The 16,794-nt window shown below is 45.7% G+C and overlaps 5 protein-coding genes and 2 non-coding genes across 7 annotated transcripts; 4 read left to right on the top strand and 3 right to left on the bottom strand.

The window, feature by feature from the left end:
• Positions 1-886: 886 nt before the first annotated feature.
• LOC6548046 (skin secretory protein xP2) lies at positions 887-1,973 on the top strand. The gene is made up of 2 exons (XM_001975204.3): positions 887-996; positions 1,067-1,973. The coding sequence occupies exons 1-2, from the start codon at positions 994-996 to the stop codon at positions 1,874-1,876; spliced, it is 813 nt and encodes a 270-aa protein (XP_001975240.1). The 5' UTR covers positions 887-993; the 3' UTR covers positions 1,877-1,973.
• A 4,350-nt stretch (positions 1,974-6,323) lies between these two features.
• On the top strand, positions 6,324-7,098 carry LOC6548047 (skin secretory protein xP2). Its single transcript, XM_001975205.3, has 2 exons — positions 6,324-6,419; positions 6,485-7,098. The coding sequence occupies exons 1-2, from the start codon at positions 6,417-6,419 to the stop codon at positions 7,025-7,027; spliced, it is 546 nt and encodes a 181-aa protein (XP_001975241.1). The 5' UTR covers positions 6,324-6,416; the 3' UTR covers positions 7,028-7,098.
• Positions 7,099-8,206: 1,108 nt separating this feature from the next.
• On the top strand, positions 8,207-8,918 carry LOC6548048 (leucine-rich repeat extensin-like protein 3). Its single transcript, XM_001975206.3, has 2 exons — positions 8,207-8,301; positions 8,373-8,918. The coding sequence occupies exons 1-2, from the start codon at positions 8,212-8,214 to the stop codon at positions 8,802-8,804; spliced, it is 522 nt and encodes a 173-aa protein (XP_001975242.3). The 5' UTR covers positions 8,207-8,211; the 3' UTR covers positions 8,805-8,918.
• Positions 8,919-9,023: 105 nt separating this feature from the next.
• Positions 9,024-10,581, top strand: LOC6548049 (palmitoyltransferase ZDHHC15). The gene has a single exon (XM_001975207.3). It carries the CDS (start codon positions 9,107-9,109, stop codon positions 10,130-10,132), a length of 1,026 nt encoding a protein of 341 aa, XP_001975243.1. The 5' UTR covers positions 9,024-9,106; the 3' UTR covers positions 10,133-10,581.
• A 1,482-nt stretch (positions 10,582-12,063) lies between these two features.
• On the bottom strand, positions 12,064-12,745 carry LOC6548027 (leucine-rich repeat extensin-like protein 5). The gene is made up of 2 exons (XM_001975208.3): positions 12,646-12,745; positions 12,064-12,540 (listed from the first exon to the last, which is right to left on the bottom strand). Exons 1-2 carry the CDS (start codon positions 12,646-12,648, stop codon positions 12,244-12,246), a joined length of 300 nt encoding a protein of 99 aa, XP_001975244.1. The 5' UTR covers positions 12,649-12,745; the 3' UTR covers positions 12,064-12,243.
• A 3,363-nt stretch (positions 12,746-16,108) lies between these two features.
• On the bottom strand, positions 16,109-16,317 carry LOC6548028. Its single transcript, XR_046711.2, has one exon. It is a non-coding gene; the product is annotated as a small nucleolar RNA U3 (small nucleolar RNA).
• Positions 16,318-16,560: 243 nt separating this feature from the next.
• On the bottom strand, positions 16,561-16,642 carry Trnal-aag. The gene has a single exon. It is a non-coding gene; the product is annotated as a tRNA-Leu (tRNA).
• Positions 16,643-16,794: the final 152 nt, after the last annotated feature.

The following is a 16,794-nucleotide window of genomic DNA, read 5'->3' as shown; positions in this document are numbered from 1 at the left end:
ATAGGAAATAATTCAAGCCGCCGCAGAGTAATGAAGCATTCATAATTAAAAATGAAATGGTATTTTGAGTATTATGCGCTTTGGGGTCCAAACAATTATACGATGTATGGATCATATAATTATGTGCTATTGAAATCTTTTCCTGAGAAACATTGGCTGAAACGCCAAGCCATAAATAGCGGAACCTTGAAATCGAATTTATAATTTTACGCTCAGACGTCAGCTAGACCCATTTTTATGACCATATGCGTGGGCAACTGGTTTCATGTAATTAATTGGCCACCAAGGGTTCCTAGGTATCCAAAGTATGGATATGAGAAAAACTATGTTTATTTTTGACAACTTACAGTATGTGTTTACATAACCGTTTGGATTGCTATTAGTCTAGACAAAAGATTCCACTAAAAGGCCTGCAAAAACGACTTCAAAACTGCTGAATAATTTCGGATTTCTTTGATCCAAAACAATGCCTTCTAACATTTGCCATGCTAGTCGTAAAACCCAACCAGTTCCTCCATCTGCATTCGCTTCAAACTATTATTGCAAGTTTTAGGCTACACCAGACGCATGTGCCAAAAATACGACATACCCATTAATCCAGCTGCCCAAAAAACCAAAGATGATCCAATAAAATATGCCGTTAGCGGTCTGCATGCAGATAAATGTCATCTAAAAGTCACTTTTGGTGTTGCCAGCTAACACGGCTTAGGACCATCTATCTATCTATCAGCTACTCAATCTTCATTCTTTAGATCCAATAAACCTCTCCATCGAGCGCTTCTCCATTCTGACGACTGACGACCCCCAAAAAAACCAACCAGAAAAAAATCTCATCTGCGCTGAATATTCAGATGAGCCGTTAACGATGATCTTCGGTCGGCCTGAGGTTCAGTTCAAGTTTTGGGCTCGGTCTTGTATAAATAGTTAGCCATTGAGCCTCATCAGACAGAAGCTTTTCGATCGCTCTTGAAGTAACAGATTGCAGCTGTCATCATGGTGAGCTTACCCACCTGGATGAAGGATCAAGGATTATATTTCTAAACGCTTTGGTTGCTTGGCTTTTCAGAAATTCCTGGTTGTTGCCTTTGCCGTTCTGGCCTGCGCCTATGGAGATGTCTCCCATTTGGGTTACGACTACTCTCCTCCGGCCCCGGCTCCGGTCTACCAGCCTGCTCCGGCTCCGGTCTACCAGCCTGCTCCGGCTCCGGTCTACCAGCCTGCTCCAGCTCCGGTCTACCAGCCTGCTCCAGCTCCCGTCTACCAGCCTGCTCCGGCTCCCATTCCAGTCTCGATCCCAGCTCCAGCTCCCGTGAGGGCCTATGTCCCACCCGCACCCATCAGCATCCCGGCTCCCGCCCCAGTGAACACCTACATTCCTCCCGCACCTGCACCAGCTCCGGTCTACCAGCCTGCTCCTGCTCCCATTCCAGTTGCGATCCCAGCCCCTGCTCCCGCTCCAGTTGTGATCCCAGCCCCTGCTCCCGCTCCAGTTGTGATCCCAGCGCCTGCTCCCGCTCCAGTTGTGATCCCAGCCCCTGCTCCCGCTCCAGTTGTGATCCCAGCGCCTGCTCCCGCTCCAGTTGTGATCCCAGCCCCTGCTCCCGCTCCAGTTGTGATCCCAGCTCCAGCTCCCGTGCGTTCCTATGTCCCACCTGCACCAATCAGCATCCCAGCCCCGGCTCCCGTTTACCAGCCAGCTCCCATCAGCATCCCAGCCCCGGCTCCCGTTTACCAGCCAGCTCCCATCAGCATCCCAGCTCCCGCTCCCGTCTACCAGCCAAGCAACACTCAGGTTCTGGAGGAGATCGAGCCCATTTCCAATGATGGATACCGCTACAAGGCCGTGCGTCGTCGCGTCTTCCGTCACCGCTTCTAAATTTACCAAAGCCCAACGACAAACTGTTTCCTAACGAATCCCTACGGGGACTCGCAATAAAAAATGTCCGCCTTCAATTTGTTAAACAAAAAGAAAAGTCTTCAAATTGTTTTCCAATCATAGCAAATCACACGGGCAACAGGAGGAAGGGAAACTCTTAAGTTTGCTCTGGCCATTTGAGTTGGAAATTTATGAAACCCAAAGAGATGGCGAGACTGGTGGAATCAACTTGCCATCGGACAGATAGTGTCGGCAGGGGGCGGGGGCGGGGGCAGCGGAGGATAATAAGGAGTTGCAAGCAAGTTGCGGAACACTCCCAAAGGATTCGATTCGATGGCGGACTCCGCAGTCCTCGCCACTCCACATTTATCACGAAATTTATGGCCTGGAATGAGCTTTGATGATGTGGAAATTTTTTCTCGTTAGATTCAAAAGTTTTCAGATGCACTCAGAAAGCGGAAAATTTATGCTATGCAACTTATACAATTAAATATGTACATCCAAGGACACGGAAATGGAGGTAAATATCGATTTGATTAGGAACTCCCTAAAACACAAAATTGTATACCGTTCCTGATTAGTTTTTAGTTCTGAACCATTTCGAAATTCTTTTTAAATCTTTCAAAAAAATCTTCAATACATTCCTACCTCAAATACTGTGTGACTTGCGAGTAATTTGGGTAATATTTTTGTCGGTGCACCCACACGAAATCGATGAAGCTGGAGCGGCAGCTCAAAATGTAGATGGAGCCGAGTGGATTGGCCTCATCAGACGACCACTGACCACTTGTGGCTGCTAACAAGTGGCAGGATGAAATCGAAGGCGCTGCAGGAAGAAGGACATCGCCAGACGATGGACGCTGTGGAAAATTAACAAGAAAATGCAGCGACAAATGTCTACGGAGCTTTTCCTCTCACCAATTTGATTAGGGAAATGTCTGGCTGGTTGGCTGGTTGGGTCTCCAAATCCACCACATTCTAGTCTGAATGCCGGAACAACCGCAGAGCCACATATTACACTTGCCACGGCGCATACTAATTAAAAGCACAAAGGCAAACGGGAAGCTACTAAAATTAATTGCGTAATTAAAACAAAATCATTTTTTGTATCCACTCCCTTTGGCCCAAGCCGCAATAGATTGATTGTCCTGGCTTATTTCGTTAATTGCATTCTGGTCAAATATTGGCAGCTCAATTAAATGAATTAAAACACATTTTTGCTTTTATGCGGACTGGCATGCAGGAATAGAAAATCCTTTGTGGGCGGAAAAATAGGGGCTACTAAAATCATTTGACAGGCAATTACAATTTAGAGACGATTCGGTCATCCGCATGCCAACAACGCTGATTAGTTTGTGTGGCGGCCAAATGAAAATCTCCCTGCAGTCACTAGTTTTCACTAGTAATTTAAAAGAAATTTTTATGCTTACCTATGTCACTTGAATTGTTTGCTTCCGACTGCTCACTATGTGATTGATGTAATTTAATCTGAGCAGCACCCACGCATGGCAGCACTTTACTAATCCCCGCCAGCGATTAGTTGGAATTGCAGTAGTAACTGCAATGTGGCAGGGATTGGGTGATTTTCAGCCCCATTGCATTCTGCTCTGCCAGCCAGAAGGGCTGGCGATTTTATAAAAAGGAGCCAGGTATGGCGGACACCCAACAATTGACAGTTGGTTGCACTCCCAACCGCACTTAATTAGCAGTTAATGATGCCTGATTAACACGCATTATGGCTGCTGCGACCCATCGGCGTGGCCGGAGGAGCAGTTCCGGCCCAGTGCCACCCAAATGCAGCCCATTTCGGTTTCAACCCGTCGGGCAGATGGTCTGCAAAATGCGTAATCAATGCTTTAGGCGCCGTGGATTACAAAATAATCACCCCCTTCGCCGGCCTAAAAGTATGCAGAAGAAAGTGCTCGAATGGAAAAAGTGAACATGCGCTTGAAAAACCATAAATATCATCACTTTGCAGCTATGCGAATAACTGATGCCCTTTCGGGCACTTCAAAATTTTAGAAACCTTTTTTAATAGTTTCACTAAACTATAAGCTAAACTAAACTGTGGGAAATTGCATATTTTACTAATAATCTGGATACTTGTGAACTGGTATTTTCTCAGCGACAGTTGAACTTACCAAAATACCCTTCACTCTGGGCTACTCAATAAATCGGGCGTAAAAACTGACGAGTCCCTCGAACTCGAACCCGTCGAAATCCCAGTTGTTGGCCGGCTGGCTTACGGCTTTAAAGCGGCGAAATCGAACGTGCGGAGTGCACATGGATATGGGACATGGATCGTTGGGAAATTGACAGTATCAGCGTAATTATATCAGCAGTTGGGGGGGGGGGGGGGGGGGGGGGGGGGGGGCCAAAAACGAAAAACGAAAAACAAAAACAAGACAGAAAAACGACAAAGTCACAAGGGCGGGAAAATGGTGGGGCTGCTGGGGCGGCGGCCACTGAAATATGCAAACGTTGACTGCCTTCATTTATTTTTACTGTTACTGCATATTGGGGCGCCACCGGACGAGGGGCAGCTGGACTGGGAAGGTCCGGGCAAGAGGCGCGAAAATAATCGTTATCCTGGACAGGTGGGTACTCGATTCCTCTCGCGTTCGATGCCAGCAGTTGCACTTCATTTGCAGCATTAATTTGTCGCCCGTTGATTTATCTGGCCCAGGTATATATACATATATATGTATATATTTGCATGCACACACTTATAGAGATATATACCGGCGCGGCGAATGAATTTATGAGTTGGGGCCCATCGAGCGTTGAAAAATGTGGAAAATCGATTGGCAAGTGTTTCGACTTCAAGTCTGGCAAGTCAGCGAGCTGCAATTTTGAATATTTATGAAATCAATTTTGCACCAGTAATGCAAATTAGTTATGCAAATAGTGTTAATGCGAATGAAAGCGAAAGGGATCTAGGCGATAGCTTCTGTTAACTCGAAGCGCGTGTATCCAAAATCAATCGAATAAATATTTAAAAACTATTTATATATACTTCATTAGAATGGACGCAGCGGTTCAGTGAACCAAAAAATTAATGCATTCAAATAAAATGAAAATATTAATACCCAAGTTATCTTTAAACATTTCGATCCTTTCTGGGCATAGTTTCAAATTCTCCAATGCTGCACTTTGTCCCATTTTTGAAGCACTTCTAGGGGAACGAACTATATATTCTCCTTTGGCCCTCGGATGACGCCACCATGCACTGCATGTCAACTATTAACGGGCAAACAACTAAATAACGTATACGCAGTGTTGCATGACTAGCATGCCATTGCGGCTGTGTATGTGCAGTGCTGCCATAGAGAGTGTTTCTGTATTTGTTCGAAATACATTTGCAGTTTCGGTTTATTGGCGCTGCGAAAATAATGGAATGGAATCAAAATAAAAGGGGTTAAGTGCTTGTTTGCATAGCTTTTTGACAACAGCAACACTCCGTTCCGCCGCCCACCGCCTCATGTGCATGCCATTCGTACTTTATTTTTAGACTCCGAGGAAAACAAATTCAACGGAAATTAAATCACTTCGGCGTCGGGAAGTCTCCGCGGATTTTTGGCACCAACCGGAAAATTGTTCATTAGCAATTTGTGTAATTAAAAAGAGAGAGTGCACGGGCACAAAAGTGCTGTCCTTCACAGCGCTGGATGGTATTCTTCCCTTTCCCCACTTAAGGCGGCAAGTGGCCCCACAACTTCCCTTCCTGGCTAATTTGTTTTCGGCTTGGCAGTGACACATGGGGACAGTCTGGTTGGCGACATGTTCAACTTTTGACCCGATCGAAGCAGCTACCGCTTGCTAATTTCGGAGATTCCCTGCCATCTGGTCGGGCTTTAAAATAGCACTGGGAGAAAAAGGGTAGGTAGATTTTGTCTTGAAATGTATCTTTAAACTTATAATTTGGTGATGACTACAAGAGAAACATTGAGTAGATTGATTAAAGACAACGAGGCCTTTTTCCCCGTGTAATTAGGCAAAACGCTTTTGTTTTTAGCCAACTTATCTTAGCTAATCAAGCAGATTAATGACCGCCTGAACTCGCCAATCGTCTGGCGCTTGTAGACAAAACAATCCGTGGGCTGTAGGCCTTTATTGCCAAAAGCCAGAGAGTTGGTTTCCAGTTTTCGAGCAGCTTTATTTTTGGCAGTTCAATTTGATACACTAAGGCACTAATGTTTTATGCAAATGATATTTAAATGAAGACAATGGCAAAACAAGCAAGTACGAGTCGAACTAGACGGACTGTCGTCTTGCTCTACACAAAATGATGCACAACTAGGTGAGCGTCGGTCGAAACAACTGCTCCTGGTGAGCGTAGGGTATCACAGTTGATCATTGGCGTGGCTCGTAAAATTCTGGTTTCTGTGTTATTAAGAGACTGTGATATCCGCACTTCTTCGCTCGTATTAATGTTTATTTTTCGCTTTTGCACCGCGCCCAGCTTTGATATAAATACAACCTGGCAGATGAATCCAAACCATACTAGAAACGTCCACGTTCCAAGTAACATACATCCAAAATGGTAAGTATGAAATCGAAAGGCAATGCCATGAGTCCTGCTGACTAACTTGGTGAATTATTTTGCAGAAATTCCTGGTTGTCGCCGTCGCCCTCCTGGCCGTTGCCCACGCCGATGTGTCCCATCTGTCGGGCTACAACTATGCTCAGCCAGCTCCGCTGCCCGTGGTCGCTCCCGCACCCATCAAGGTTGCCCCCGCTCCCGTGAGAACCTACATTCCCCCCGCGCCGGCGCCAGCTCCCATCCAGATTGAGGTTCCCGCCCCAGCACCCGCTCCCGTGGCCATTCCCGCTCCCGTGGCCATTCCCGCTCCCGCTCCTGCGCCCGTGAACACCTACATTCCCCCCGCGCCGGCTCCAGCTCCAGCTCCCGCTCCAGTTGCCATCCCCGCTCCCGCCCCCATCAAGGTTGCCCCCGCACCCGTGAACACCTACATTCCCCCCGCACCCGTGAGCATCCCAGCCCCGGCTCCCCTGCCCATCAAGGTCGCTCCCGCTCCCGCCCCCGTTCCCGTCCTGGCCCCTCAGCCCGCTCTGGAGGAAATCGAGCCCGTGTCCGCCGATGGCTACCGTTACAAGACCGTCCGCCGTGTGATCCGTCGTCGTCGCTAAAGAGCTGCTCTAGCGGAGATCCCCGCCAGTAGGAAGTTCATTAAATAAAAAGAAAAAAGTTACTATCTAAATCTAAATTGTGTTTGTCTTTAAAGTCCATCATATCATATCATATGTGTATCAACATTAATCTAGGCACTATATCCTTTTCCTTCACATTTCTTATACCAGTTTCAGTTAGCCTTTGTTGTTTAAGGCTCGACTTGAAGCTCTTAGAAATTGATTTGATTTCCAGGTATAAAATTGCACCTAAGAAATAGTAATTAAGCAAACATAAAACATCAAAAACTCAAGGAAAATGTGATGCAGAAGTACAAGAAGTCAAGGAAAATGTGATACAAAAATATATAAATATAAATATAAAGAATATAAAGAGTAAATCCCATTAGACTAGAAACCAAAACACACAAGACCAGCTTCATAGATAAGCATTTTTGGCTTTTTAGCAATCACATCTCTGGCTATTTATGTGCACCACCCGAAAACGTGTTCATCATCTGCCAGCCAAGTGATGCGACGTAAAAATATAATATATTATTTGCCAGGTGTTTGCCAGAAGCAGAGTCTATCCGGAGCTGAGTAATTAATTAAGCCAGACATTTTCAAGATCAACATAATCTAAGCAAATTGAAATTAATTTTGGCACAAACTTGAAACGACTTTATAGTCCCGACGGCGAATATTTCGCAGCGCTTCAAAAAGAAGCCAGAGAACCGAAAACAGAAAACAGAAAAAATAATCCAAGCGAATTAAAATGATTATTAAAACATAAGCCCAAGCCAATCTTGCGTGTGACCCACGACCATTCATCAAGTTGGCAAACAAAACCAAAATGACAAAAAGCAAATTAAACCATTAAACAGCAGCAACAATAGGTTGGTTCGATCTAATTAAAGAAGCATCTGCAGCATCTGCAGACTGAAACAAAAAGTTGGCCCAGTCAAAGCAGCGATAATACGCTTTGGAAACAAAAACTAAAAACTAAAAACTAAAACTCAAAACGAAAGCCGAAAGCCGAAAACGAAACCAGAAAACCCGTCAAACCGCCTTGGCATTGGAGGCTCGTTGTCGTGTGTTTGGTATCGGTTGTCTTCCGACTTTTTCGAGTGAGGTGAAGACCCCCATGTATCATGGGGCATCGTGCAATTAATTTGGCTCCGGTTGACCCGCAGCCCCACAAAACAATGAGCTATAAAAACCGTGGTCACACTTCGAGCTCAGCAGCACAAATCAACTTGCGATCCAAGCAGCAACAAGCCCATCTCCCTAAGATGGTAAGTGCGCGGATTACAGTGCCTTAAGGATAATCTCATACTGTGGGTTACCATTTCCATTTCCATCCTAGAAATTCCTGGTCATTGCCATCGCCTTCCTGGCCTGCGCCTACGCCGATGTCTCGGAGCTGGCTGCCGGAGGATACGACTACCCCGCTCCGCCGGCGCCTGTGAAGAGCTACATTCCCCCACCGCCACCGCCACCCCCGCCAGCGCCCAAGAACACCTATATTCCGCCCCCAGCCGCACCTGCCAAGGCCTACATCCCACCCCCACCGCCACCACCGCCACCGGCGCCCAAGAACACCTACATCCCGCCAGCACCTGCCCCAGTTGCTCCCGTGGAGACCTACATCCCACCAGCACCTGCCCCCGCCCCCGCCTACATCCCGCCCGCTCCTGTCCAGGCCGAGGAGCCCATCATCGAGGAGATCGAGCAGCCCGCCCAGGACGGCTACCGCTACAAGACCGTCCGCCGCCGCGTCTTCCGCCACCGCAACTAAGTGCGTGACTCCCAATTGTTGACTAATGTGATAGGCCGTACGCAGAGATCATTTGCGAGGTATCAGTTGATGTTTTCTTTAAAGTTTGAAGAAGAAATAAATGATAAAACAGCACAAAGTCTCTATTACCTGGAATTGCAAGTTGTTAGGTCACGAATTTGCTGCTTTAAATTATAGGTAGTTCTTCTATGTTAGATAAATTAAGTAGGCTGGCAAAAGTCGTCGAAAACACAACATGGGCAACATGTGCCCGCAAAGGGATCAGAACATTAGTGCCACCGGAGGGGAGGAGCCTTTCCAGAATGTGCCTGATTAGGGAAGGCCATGGTGGACGCAGAAGAGTACCCTGTTGCTTGGCCAGGTGGCTGCCAGCGCTCATAATCCTGGGCGCCTTGGTATGGTCCTACCACGTAATGGTCTACCAGATCTGCATGAAGAGAGTGTCGGACTACTTGACCAAGGGGCTCCTGCTCTTTTTCTACCACTGGCTGCTGCTCATGTTCTTGTGGACATGGTTTCGGTGCATATTCGTGGCTCCAGTGAGGATTCCCGAGCAATGGAAACTATCTGCCGAGGATGTGGACAGATTGAGGCGAAACGACGGAGCAGAGGGAGCAGCTCGAGTCCTTAGTTTTGCAGCAAGAAATTTGCCCATTGCCACCTGCACCAGCGATGGACTAGTGCGATATTGCAAGACTTGCTGGTTGATCAAGCCAGATAGAGCTCATCACTGTCGCACCTGCCACATGTGTGTCCTGAAAATGGACCACCACTGCCCTTGGATAGTGAACTGCGTCCACTTTCACAACTTCAAGTACTTCATGCTCTTCCTGTTTTACGCTGAGCTCTATTGCTTTTATCTGCTCTGCGTGATGGTCTATGACTTGTACCTTATCTGCGACTTTGAGCTGACTCACTTGAAGGATCAGCATTCCTGGAACGTTCTGCAGTACTTGGTATGCATTCTCTTCAACATATTCACCCTGATCATGTACATTGTCAGCTTGATACACGTATCTCGAAATCGCACCACCATGGAATCGGCCTATCATACATACTTCTTCGCTGGCGGCAAGAGCAATAGTGGTTTCAATTTGGGCTGTTTTGCCAATTTGCGAGAGCTTTATGGCGACAAGTGGTACCTCTGGCCCTTGCCCATCTTCTCCAGTCGTGGTGACGGATTGTCGTTCCCAATAGCCCACGATCGACTAAGGAAAGTACGCGTCGATAAGCAGGAGAAAGATAATGCGCCCAACAGAGCTCAGATTTACAAGGAAAACGTGTCCCGAATTCTCGGCATTCATCAGCCGCCATTCAACGACGAATAAGTTGTCACAAAATTAAAATTCAATGTTTCACTTTTATCACCGTACAAGTCTTAGTTTCCATTTCAAAGCGAAGAAAAGCCCGCACCCTCAGACAATTGGAAAAGTAGGGACTCCATCTACATCTTAATTTACGAGTCACTGGCAAGTGCATCGGCATCGGACTCCGTCCGCCTGGCAACTGCAATCCGCTGGCCATTTCTTGGACCCGCTGAGTGGCCAACATCGATAAATCCTCGGCATTCCGGCTCTGTAGCCGCATCGGAGTCGTTTATAAAACGCTTAACATTCGTGACATATTTCGCATTTGGCCGCGCGTCGGGCGCAGAAATTTATAGACTTTATCCATTAGGAAAACAATTACGAGTGCAAACAATGGCCAATGTGCGGTGTCCAGTGGATGGACTCCCCGGCCAGCGGCGATTCCTCGGGCACTGGAGCATATGTTGGGATTGTCGCGCCCCCAAGTTCAATGTCCTCAACTATATTTTCTTATTATGCTGCGGCGACTTCTTGACTGCTGCAACACAAATCCAATTACCTTCAAAATAATAAACTTATGTACATACCAAAAAGGAAAAGAATGCCATCCAGGGTCCTTCCATTGCTCCGGCTGCCTCTACGCACATTTTGCTTTATCAACTGTTGATAGACTCCGTGGGGAATTTTCCGTATGTCACGACAAAGAGGACGATGGAAATGGAAATGGGAGCTGTCTGCCGTCGGGCGGCATTTTTCCTCATGCTCCTGTAGTCTGAGGTCTGAGTCCTGTCCCGCTCTCGCATGCACTGGGCGAAATCGAATCCATGTTCAAAACCTATATTTCAAACATAATTGGTTTTCTAGCACTCGATTTTTTTTAACGGAGCCGTACATTGCAATATTTTAGAATTTTGCATTATTTTACATTTTGCTAGAATTTCGCTCAGTGTCTGGCCCATAGCTTGCTGATTTCCACAGCTTGTTTGCTGCTCATTATTCGCCTTTGGCTGGTCCGGAGACGTGGAAAGTTGGTCGCCAAATGCACGAGCGCAAATAATTTTTGCCACTTGCATGTCATCAGCATAAAGTGAGTGCAAAATATGTGAACTCGACTTGGCAGCGGAAATTCGCCTTAGAGCGCAGAGTCAACAGCAATTGGCCCAAATGACTTGTAAGGGCCGTCGTCGGAAGACGGAGCAAATATGGTAGGAGATGGAGGTGGAGGCGGAGGCGGAGGTGTCCTGCTCAGCCACATGTCCCTGTCGCCAACTCCCAACTCCCATCTCCAATCTCCCTTTCTGTCCAGCCAACCAGCCAAGCAGCCAACCAAGCAACCGCTCGCAGCTTATTGAATTCGCATATTTCCCCATTTTGCATTATGGGCAAACATTTTTTCCATTTCGGCATCCTTTGTTTTTGTGCTCTGTTTGATTTTGTAATCGAGGATTTGTTTGCTTTGGCTGGGGCCAATCGATAGCCGGGAAAGGGGCAGCACTTTTTGTCCCTGCTCATTGAATGTTTCAGCAATTTTTGGTTAAGTCAAATTGGTCTAGTCGACGGTTTGACCTTTTTACTGCCAGACTTTCGAAAGGGGAAGAGAAACCATTGGAATGCCAGTGTTGGCCCGAACATGTGTTTGTCCTTGAGCGGTTTGTTTAGGCCTTTGTGGGTTGGTCGGGGTTAAAGAGGGTTGGATGACGGGAAAACGGCAGAGGGGGTGATGGCTATCGCCAAGAAAACCCCATTCAAATGGCGACTTTGGCTTTGCAAATTGAACTTGGGAACTTGGCCGATGGGAACCTGTTGATAAGGCGATTGAATTTAAAAACTGTCCTTCCATACATCGAATTATTTGAACTTGAAATAAGTTTGTGCTGTTCTGAATGAACTGTTTTTAGTAACTCTGGACTATGGTAAGATTTTCTTGCAAACTTGCAAATAAGATTTTGGGATTTTTGTATAAGTATCAAGGTGGCGGTATATTTTCCTGTTAACTAAACTTTGACAACGACCAAAGAAGTACAAGACAATGCATAATTTTTCAGTTATTTACTCTGCAAGTGAATTTCTGAAGATGGTATTCCACAATCGCACTCGAGTCAACAAATCAACAATAACAAATGGCATTCAACTTAGTTGCGGTGGCGGAAGACGCGGCGGCGGACGGTCTTGTAGCGATATCCGTCCTGGGCGGGCTGCTCGATCTCCTCGATGATGGGCTCCTCCGCCTGGACAGGAGCGGGCGGGATGTACTCGGGTACAGGTGGTGCAGGTGGGATGTAGGTCTCGACGGGAGCAACTGGGAGAGGTGCTGGTGGGATGTAGGTTTCCACGGGAGCAGGAGCTGGCTGCTGGTAGTCGTAGCCAGATAGCTCCGAGACATCGGCGAAGGCGCAGGCCAGGAAGGCGATGGCAATGATCAGGAATTTCTGAACATGTATAAAATAAAAAATGCATGTTCAATAAACATATCGTAACAAACAAAGTTGATGGTAAATATTTGGTACAGACAAGACCAAGAGCAGGCAACTCACCATGATTTCAAGTGTTTAGACTGCGCTCAACGAAAGATGTGTGCTGTGGATGCGGTGATCTCCAATGGCTTTTATATGCCCAAAACTGCGTGGCCAACTCATGCCGGCGGCAACGGAAGCACCACCAGACCCAAATGACTTTGAACTTGATCTGTGGGCTGATCTTCAAGCGCTCACCAATGAGTTGATCGATGAATCCGGCCGCATCGAACCGGTTGGTTGTCCGCCAGCTTTGGATGCACAAGCCATAACTTGAATGGAAAAACTTTGATCACGTTTCGACTATTTGCTTTTGTTTGCCTAATGCATCGCTAGTCCCATTGTCTTCCAAAGTGGTCAAGTGATGACTTCGTTTGAGGTCGAATTCGTATCGAAAGTCTTGACTTTTGCCTTTTGTTTGACGCTCGAGGCGCAGCCCTTTAATTGATTTGCTTGTTGAACACGGCCTTGTGAGTCGGCCCCCGCATGGAAAATACATGAGTCCCTGGCTCTGCTTGATTAAAATCAAATTTAATTTGCATCGCAGTTTTGCTGGTTTATTTGGTTTTGTTGTTATTAAACGGCCGGGGGTTTATGGCTGGACCTAACCCCAATTACAAAACTCGAAGGGACTGCAGCTGCGAAGTTGAAGTGGAGAAAACGTTCTGTGAAAGGCTATCTGGAATTAAACAGTGGGAGAATTCGGAAATTTAACTAACTTAAAATTAAAATAAAATTGGTTTTATGTTCAACTGAACCATTTCTTAAAATTAAGCGATTTGTAAAGCCATTTTAATCACTTTTTTAAAACAGAATATCTTAACAAAACGATTACCTTATAGATGTATTTAATAGCCAATACTGTTTTCACTGTTATAAGTTATCCATTGCTTCCGCTATTTATCTTCATCTTTGGTATTCAATTCCACCAGGTTTTTCCGACTGCCTTGGCATGTTTTCATTTCGGTTTTTATTCTCATGGCCAGCATTTTCATTTCTTCGTTTGGCTTTCCACTGTTGTCTGTCTTGTAACTTTTGTAGCTTGATAATATTGCAAATAATTTTCTTTTTTATGTTGATTATTTTTTGGACACCCTCCGCAGACACCTGAGACTCACCTGGTACGGCCCCTCCTCCCTTTACAACCTTTTTTATTAACTTCGTTTTCATTTGTGCCGTTGCCTTCACGAGCTCATCATATTTTAATGTGGAAGGGATTCGGCGGCATCGTCTTTTGGCTTTTCTCTCCAGCTCCTCGGGCTGTTCTATGTTTCAAATTATTCTCAAGAGATTTGCAGTTCGTGATTTTCCGGCAGCCAAGGAGGGCAGGGGGCTGCGAAAAGCCACCCCCCCTCGTTTTCAAAATGGGGCTGGAAGCCGCTGTGAGTTAAGACATTTCCCGAATGCAATTGCAGCTTTGGCTTTTAATTACCCCGCTTAAGTCCGTATTAACTCTGGCCTAAGCCTTTTTTAATTTGCCCCCACCACGCCGCCAGCTGTCGTAATTGAATTAGGAGCCAGGAGACAATGCAGCGTCGCTGAACCTTTCACGCTGTTATCCTTGATAATTAATTTAGACGCCATTGTCCAGTGCACTCCCCTGTTGGCCGGCCGGCTCCCGCGGCAAATCCTTTGCCATTTCACATCACGTGCGACGCTCTACTCGTCCTGCTGCTGTTTCTTTTTTCATAAATCGCCAGGACACACACAAAGTTGTCCAGCTGCAAAGCTGGAAAAATGGTGTGGAGAAGGAACTCCCAAAAAAAAAAAAAATAGTGGACGAAGATTCCCAGTTTTATGGGAAAAAAATGAAGCGGCAGTTTTGACAACGCACGTTCAACCCAAAAGAAGGAAGGACTACACTGCCAAACAAGAATTCAAGCTAAAATGCTGTTTCTGAAATGTGGCTTAAAGTGCGAAAATTAAATAAAATTAAGTCCGTGAAATGCGTGAAACCAAATCAATATATATCTATTTCTATCTCGCAGCCCTCACTTAATTTCGCTCAGTGCAGAGGGCATGGCTGGGTCATGTGGCTTGCATATGGAACTACAATAGACAGGTACAAGATGCACACGTAGCACGCATTGCCAGAGTCCCAAGAAACGAAATATGGAATCACCTTTTGTAAGTTCGGGGCCATGAAATCGAGTTTACATCTTACTTCTCTGTTGGCAGCGGCCATAATTAAATGTCAAAAATGACGCTACGTGCAGAGCAAGCAAATCGGCTGGCGAGTGCCGGGGCAAAGTTCACAAAAAACGGTACTTGCCATGTCAAATAGCATCAGAGTTTATGCAACTTTATCCAAATAAACTTATTTTAAGCGATATAATCGTAAAGTTCTCAGCACAGAAATTCTTGCATACTTTTGCTGTCACTACTAATTGCTGAGTGCTACAAACCACGAGACATGAGGACCGGGTTCGATTCCTAGCCAGGTGCCTATTTTTTTTCCCACAAATTTCATTTTCCTTTTTTTCTATTTTTACTACCTAAGAATTTGCTTCCTCCAGCACCAACTTGTTGGCAACTTTGCTTGATATCAATTTATAATTTCTATTATCAAGAATAGCCATTTGTAATCGCTTAATTTAGTGCCACAAACTTTTACACAAAACGGAATACAAAATAACGAAAGCCCTGCAAAAGAAAAAAATGGCCCCAAAAGTAATTTAACATTGGTGCAGTTTCACCCTCACATCCGCCACATTTGCAAAACTCTCGAAAAAGTAGCTGAAACTATTTAAAGTTTCCTTTTGCTGCTTTACCCTCAATGTGTATCGTACTTTTTATTGCCATTCGCTATTATTTGTTGCCCCTCTGTCGTTGCATATGCATATTATGCCCCCGAGGCATAGGAAAACACTTCTCCACCATCTCTGCCCCGGCGAAAGCCAGACAACAGCAACGACTGCGATGGTTATGAAAAAGTACTTAACGTGCACAAAACTTATGTGCCAAGAGATTTTATTTTTTCCTCATAGTCGGGTAAAAGTTACAACGACATGCCAATTTTTCAAAGGACCAGGGGGCCGACACACATAGGTACTCCAAGGGAAGCAGGGTGGTCTTGGCAAGCTTATAAAATATTGCCAATAATACGTTGTTAGCGAAGAGTTACCTCCCCGAACGCAGAACGCAATTCTCCTGGCAGCCAAACTTTTAATGCACTTCCCCGAATGCACAAACAGAATAACGAAACTAGAGAACTCTATTCAAAAGAGGCCAGCATTCCCACAACCACTCTCTACTTAATTTGTCATAATACAAATCGTAACCAAAAATGAATGGCTGCAATAATTATCAAGGAAGTTTCTGACCATTAAAATAAGGGAATATGATTGTTGTTCACATTTGGGAACATATATCATAAACATACATAGACGACAGAAATCCAACTTCACGAAATATAAAATACTAATAACTAAGCAATACTTAAATAATTGAATTTGATTTTAAATTGATTTGCAAAAAAGGGGGCACCACTCAGAATTCGCTCTATCCGTTTCTACCGAGCGATCATCGAAGCCCTGCGTCCCGAAAGATGCGAAGCACCAAAAGGACACTGGACAAATCCTCACGCTGCCGAATAGAACGATTCAACTCATCAACGCGGGTGCACTCAGCTTTCATCTAGTGTGAAAGTATGTGAAGACTGACTACAGAAATGATCCTGTGAAGTATAGTCTTAACTTTTCGCTGCCCAACCTGTGGATCTTGGTGCGCTACGGGCCAGAACCAGTTGGGAATTATAAGAGCGTGCGCACGAACAAATTGAACAGCACGCGCGGCGATAAGTGAGCGATGTATCTGTCCGTAGGAGGGGGAGGGGGAGAATAGGTTCTTGTACGTTTCTTGTTCTTCTTGCTTGACAATCGTTGGCGAAGATCGGAAGAATAAAAATTATGGCAAATAAGGGATAAAAAAAAAACTTGGCAGCGGTGGGATTCGAACCCACGCCTCCGAGGAGACTGGTGCCTTAAACCAGCGCCTTAGACCGCTCGGCCACGCTACCTCGATGTGCCGCATGTCCAACACTCATTAAGAGATAAAGCGAGAAAGCAACGAGAAAAGTCAGACTTCTGGCGGAAAATTGTACTTTGAAATTGTGGTATATTTCAGCATTTCTTTGGAGATTTTTTTTCTTCCACAACTACTCCTTATTGT

The sequence above is a fragment of the Drosophila erecta genome, unplaced genomic scaffold, assembly GCF_003286155.1.
Source record: "Drosophila erecta strain 14021-0224.00,06,07 unplaced genomic scaffold, DereRS2 tig00000092-arrow-pilon, whole genome shotgun sequence".
In the NCBI taxonomy this organism is placed as follows: domain Eukaryota; kingdom Metazoa; phylum Arthropoda; class Insecta; order Diptera; family Drosophilidae; genus Drosophila; species Drosophila erecta.
Note: the sequence above shows the minus strand (reverse complement) of the source record. Positions and strands in the feature narration are given on the sequence as shown.